Source organism: Pieris brassicae, chromosome 12 (assembly GCF_905147105.1).
Source record: "Pieris brassicae chromosome 12, ilPieBrab1.1, whole genome shotgun sequence".
Lineage (NCBI taxonomy): Eukaryota > Metazoa > Arthropoda > Insecta > Lepidoptera > Pieridae > Pieris > Pieris brassicae.
This window is the reverse complement of record NC_059676.1, coordinates 6,942,103-6,948,550: the sequence shown is the minus strand read 5'-3', so window position 1 is coordinate 6,948,550 and position 6,448 is coordinate 6,942,103. Positions and strand designations below refer to the sequence as shown.

General features: G+C 34.4%; 1 protein-coding gene across 1 annotated transcript in view; it reads right to left on the bottom strand.

Moving 5' to 3' along the window:
• Positions 1–4,098: 4,098 nt before the first annotated feature.
• The window catches only part of LOC123717530 (neural/ectodermal development factor IMP-L2-like), a 44,395-nt gene continuing 42,045 nt past the window's right edge, over positions 4,099–6,448 (bottom strand). The window contains exons 5-7 of the mRNA XM_045673576.1: positions 5,810–6,003; positions 4,983–5,105; positions 4,099–4,512 (exon numbers count right to left, since the gene is read on the bottom strand). Coding sequence (XP_045529532.1) covers positions 4,492–4,512; positions 4,983–5,105; positions 5,810–6,003 — 338 coding nt within the window. The 3' untranslated portion in view covers positions 4,099–4,491. The remainder of the gene's footprint in view (positions 4,513–4,982; positions 5,106–5,809; positions 6,004–6,448) is intronic.

Here is a 6,448-nt window from a genome sequence, read left to right as displayed (position 1 = left end):
CAAGCTACTTATATATATCTCGTTATATATACTTATAACATTGATTAACTTAGTCGTTAACCCATATTTAGTTCATAAAAGCACTAAGCTCTTTCTAGTTGACGAACTATACCAGTGGTATTTAACATTCAACGACAGTTTTAGAATGCTTTGGAATTTTTTAATATCTGAAAATTTTCCTATATTTTGAGTTACCTGGAAGGGATCGCTCGAAAGGCCGCCAGTTAGGAGAACTTTTCATTTATTTCTGTCAATTGTATTATATTTTTGCAACGAAGTGTTAATAAATAAATACTATATTAAAAATCAATGGCTAGCTTTCTACTAATAAAATAATTTCAGTATTTTATGGCAACAAAATGCATACTATCGTACATAGTGAAGATGTTTTAAACACATGAATGTTTATATACCCAATATTTCTCTATACTTTTCCTAAGTCGGAACAGATGAAATCTTAGTGATCGATTTGTGAACTTTTAGGCCGAAGCCCAATTAATCATAAATGTTCTCTGACAGCAGAAATCACAACTTCTATTCGGGTCAAACAGCTTAAACATGTTTATCACAACTAATAATATAGGAATTTACTAATTGATATGACTCATGATGTATGTAACTTCTATGTAAAATGTGTTTAAGAATTTGTAAGCCATTATGTGTGGCAGAATATGCGAACTCACAATTGTATCACCATAGTATTTGTGTACCATACTATTCCAAATAAATTTGTATTATCACATTAAAGACACTGTTAAACACAATAAAATATAATTACATTTTAGACTGAACAATGTCAAAAGTTTTAATTCAGAGATTAAGAAATCTTTTCATAGTTATCTCTCTCATATATAAATAAGATATATAGGCGATAGGTAAGGAAATACGAATATACGACTTGTATAACTTAAAATCACGTCACTTAAAAGTATCTTTTTAAAAAAAACTTTGCAAATCGATATTATATAAGGGTTATCTGAGTCAAGTACTTAAATCAAGTTTAAAATAAAGTTAAACTTAACAACTAAGATGTCACGATATGACGAAAGAATCGATTCTATTCTTATTTCAATCTTGTTGGTGATAATGAAAAAGGTTTTTCGAAGTGAAACTTCTTTTCCGGCGTTGGAAAAAAAATTACCGTCACATTTTTCCGTTACGTGCCATCTTTTTCTTGTCCGTACCACGGTTCGAAGCCATTAATAACAAAAATATATAATAACGATAACAATGATATTATAATAATTCTATTACAATTAATCATATTCTGTAACAATCTTCGTAGTAATAAGGTAAAATGAAATAATTGTATTATTTGTCTTCATGTCTATGATAATAAAAGCCTTTTGTTAAACTTTATCTAATTTTATTTATTTAACCAATTTCTGTAAAGTTGCATATAGTAGATCATTTTTAAAAAAATAAGGTCAAAAGTTTCACTTCTTATGTGTGTACACTGGTACACGCAAACCTTTTTTTTTGTAGAACTGGGGGAAAACTGCTCACTTGTTGGACACAGTTGAGAGTGTCCATTAGTGGTATCTAAGCTGAGGGCTGAAGGCTCGAGAGTGCGTTGTCGGCCTTTTTAGTATTGGAACTGTTTTCTTGAATGTGGCTAAGTCAAATTGGTTCGGTATGCGACAAAAATGCATTAAAAACTTCAACGAAGACGTCGAGGTGTATGGGTGGAATTTCATCATTTAATCAAAATACACATTACCATCTTAATATAACTATTGCAATTAACGCCACCTATTACCAGATAGCAGTTTCTGTAGATGCCGTTAAGATTTCTCACTTCGTGTATGTTTTATTTGTATTTTATAAATGTATATAAGTTAAATATAATTCATTTTTTGTACAATACTGGAAATAAACTGTGTTATCCTCGCTTTTATTTTCAATTAGCCCATCGTGCGCCATCTAGTGCGCAATAATCGAACATCGAAAGCTGCGAACACGATAGTTGCTTGTCGATTGCAATGCAAGGATCGAGTAAAATGAAGTTTATCATTAGGATATTATTATTATTAGCCACTACGGCGAACTTCGTACCGCCTAACTATGAATTGTGTTACAGATTAGCTGGACTTATTTTATAATTTAACTTCTACTTTCGCGTAAGTACTTATATAATATACTGACTGGATTGACAGAATAATCTGGAATGATTCAATGCGAAGTCATTTGTTGTACATTTAGGTAGCTTAATATTATGATTTCCTTGTGTTTCACAAAATATATTTCTGAACGAACGCATCTTTTCATTACTGACATTATCCGTATATTGTGGATATATGTCAATTAGAAACATTTACCTTTTGAACGCTATATCATCACGTCGTTAGGAAAAATTCTCCCCTAACACGTGATGCTAAATGTTTAACAGTTGCGAAACGCAACGAAACACTTGGCTTTTCAGTGTTAAATAAATATACTTATATTGAAAAGGAGACAGATCAAACCGTGACAATCAGTCCAGTCCCACTAGAGTTACCCAAACAAATCCGATTACTATATTAACATTATTAACGAATACACGATGGCACTATAAAAAATATTGTTAGTCTCCTTCATGCTTCTTTAAGCAATTTAAATGTTCTAAAACATTGTGTTTGATACATCCGAGAACTATTATTATTTAGTTAGTTAGGTACGTAGGTAGGTAGGTAGGTAAGGTGGACTCATTTTCCGCACTAAGACTTGTAATTAGTCCGTTGTGCGTTAAGTCCTGACTAATTTAGCCAGCCTAACTCCTTCCAGAAGCACAGAAGTCTCCGGGACACTTCACAGGCTTCGCGGAGCGACCGTTCCGAGGATTTTTGCACGATGATTTGCCACAGCCTCGCATTCCAGGACTACGTGGGTGACTGATTCCTATGCGCTGAAATAGTCTCTGCACAAGGGGCTGTCTGTCGCGCCTAAGACAAAAAGATGTTTATTAAGGATGCAATGGCCCGTAATTGACCGTATCATTGTTCTGAGTTCTGAAGTCGCTTTGTCAGTTGCGGGTTTTTATAGCTGGCAGAGCAATTTTTGACTGTTTCCCCACTTTGCGACCATCGTTGAAGCTGGAGTTCAGTGGATTTCTGGCGAATCCAGGTTCGCACTAGCAAGAAGGGCTAGAGGAAGAACAGATACGGGCCAGCAGGCATCATTCCTGAGCCTCTTCTCGCAAGCTTGGCGGCAGCATCATTGCCGAGAGAACCACTGTGTCCCTTTATCCACTGCAAGGTAACTCTGTTGGTTAGAGTTATTGCCTCCAGTGCTTCGTGACACTCCAGTATTAGTTTGCCGTATGTATTTTTGTTTCCGAGCGCCATCAGCAAGGATGCACTGACGGATGTGAACTTAATGCAAAAGTCATTAATTCCTAACCGCTGCACGGCTCTGGCTGCTTCGTTTAGAGCAACATATTCACATTGAAAAATCGTGCTCTGTATTCCTAAGGGTATGGTGTATGTTGATGTTGAGATCATGAGAGAATATGCCAGCGCCTGAGCCACACCCTGTTTTTGATCCATCAGTTTATATACGTAGCTCATTCAGGGGTGACTGATCATGTTCCTCTTCAATCAGTTGTATATGATATTTCCTGTTAAATATTAGTTGGTTAGTGATTCTATCACATGGCGCAGCTATAAGAGGTTGGTACTCTTTTGACGTTCATTTGTTTTGTCAAAAGCGCCTTCGATGTCAGTGAATGCAACAAGGGTTGACTGCTTTAACTTCAGAGAGTTGCCAATGTGACGTTGTGGAGTGAGGAATTCGTTGATTTGCCTGAGCTGCAGGCATGTTGATTTGGTTGCAGGAATTTGGATAGTGATACCCGGCTACGTATCTCCAGGTCTCCCAGCCTCTCTGTCGTTTTTAAGAAGAATAAAGTGAGGCTTATGGGCCTGAAGGATTTCACCTGGGTATAATCCTCTTTGCCTGGTTTTGGGATGAATATGATTTTCACTTCCCTCCATTTCAAAGGTGTGTAACGGTGGGCTATGCAGGCTCGGAAGACTGACACAAGATAGTCTACTAAAAGGTATTTAGTTAGTTCTTGTTATTACTTATTAAGATAAAAGGCTTTGTAGAAATAAAAATAAAAATGTTTAAATGAATTTATTAAATCACAGTTCTACATAAGTATTAGATCACATTTAAATAAAACTTTATAATGATCGTATATAACAAAAATGTAAAAAATAGGCGATTGGGACATCTTCACACAAGCCTCTAATGCAGCCGTTAACAATATAATACTAAAATAATACTTATTAAATACTTTGAATATTGAAATAAACTTTTTGAATGTAGTTTCAATAATTTAAAATAATCGAATTATATTTTATTGTTATTCATAAAATTACGAATTACAATAAAGTTGTTTATTCTAATATTAATAAAAATAAATAATATCGTCTTATAAGTGTGAAGAGCCCTTAGAAAACAGGAACATTCATTAAGTAATTTGTTTCGCGGCTGATTTTCTTCGTCTGTCTAACCGTCTGTGTCGTTCGGCTGAAAAAGAAAAAAATTATAAATATATTTTAAATGAAATTTAAAATTTGAAACTTAGAAATATATTAAGAGATTTTAAAAAAAACTATTTAGGTCTGGGCAATAGAGGTTGTGAAGGTAAGAGACGCTGCAAATAGAAGATAAAGTATATATTTTCTGTAGAAGTAGGTATAATTTCAAGCTGTATTTGGTAAGATCCTCTTCTAGGCCGACGCAGTTCAGGACAATAACAAATATTATTAAATAGTTTGTACGTTCACATTCTACATCTACATTCTGCGCTTACAAATCACTGCGATGACGTCATACAATTCTCGACCTTAGCCACTGGAGCCACTGATTAGACTGGTCGAGGATTCTCTTTAGGTTAGAGGAACTGTTCTTCTTCCTCCACAAGTAAATATTTGACCCATTTATTAACTAAAATTTTTATATAACAGTGAACTGCTAACTAAACCAATAATACATACCCGAGCCGGATAGACAAAAGTTTTGGCTTCAGCAGATCCAAAGAGATTTTTCGCGCGGCACGTGAACTCACCCATGTCCTTCCAACGCAGCTGAGATATTACTAGCTCTCCGGATCGAAGGACCTAAAAATGTTTCCTTTCTATTATCGTGGATATTGTTTCGTTGAAATGGTTCTCGATTTCTATACAACTTAAAGACATTTGATTTATAACCGTTTCCCGAATGATATGATATAGAGAGGACAAAACGAAGCGAAGTTATTGAACATTCTAGAATACCGTACGACGGTGTGATGTGTGAAAGAGATAAAGAGTTTCACGTTCTGCAATTGTGCGATAAGGATAGATATACTACTTATCATTCACGACTATTCCCAAAAAAAGGCTGAAAATTGTCATTCCCCACAAAAAGTTCTCGTAGGATGCCCCGACAACAATAACAATAGCTAATGACAAATTAAAAGCTGCCCGCGCGATTTTTAATGTATCCCGCACGCACCTTTTGTTTTTTATATAAATTTAATTTATTTAATAAAATTTCATTTTTTTTCTTTGTTCTTTTTAGTGTGAAAACAACTAAAATTAAGTATTATACTAAATCCGTACTTGAACAAGCAATAATAAAAGAATGCATTTCGCGCGTTTTTACTTTCGAATGTTTTTTTTAAATGGTACGCGTACTTTATTTTTGACAGCCAGTGACAATGTTCGTATTAGATCTCTTTGGTGATGGAAACATTTACTAACAATATTCGAAATCCAAATTCGAATTTATTGGAGTACAGGGAACAAACAAAGGATTTTTTACGTGACAAAATAATTCTTACTTTCATCCCTGGATTCTTTTTCACAGATTCCCCATTATTATCAGTCCACGTAACTATTGGTCGGGGATGTCCTTTCACGCGACATGGCAACACGATGTTACTGCCGATGATGTCAACGAACATTTTGTATGAGACGAGAATCTTTGGCGACAGAGGTACCAGCTTGGATCGTTCCGTAAGATCTGTATTGATTTCTGTAAAAATAAAATGCAATAATTAGACTTTCCAAATCACCATAATTGCTAAGTAAGAGTAGAGATAGTGATAGAGTAATAGAAACTAAAATTGTCTTTGGTTTAAGCGTACTCAAACTACACATTAATACAAAACTCTTTCAACGGATATCCACAAATTTATTAAATTATTTAAAGAATTCTCAATCCGTCGCTGACAAGTACTCGAGTTATATAAATGATGTATTAAATTCGCATTTATATTCGTAAACAAAGCTTTGTGTAAATGCCGTGTGTTTGAACCTTCTGTTTAGCATACGATTAAATTTCATTGTGACTACACGAACCATAAACAATCTGAACGTATAGAACGTAAGGTAAGCACTATAGCAATTCTAGATCTTTATAAAGATAAAACAATATTTTAAAAATCTAACGCCAATTTAACTTCCGTAAATATTATTTG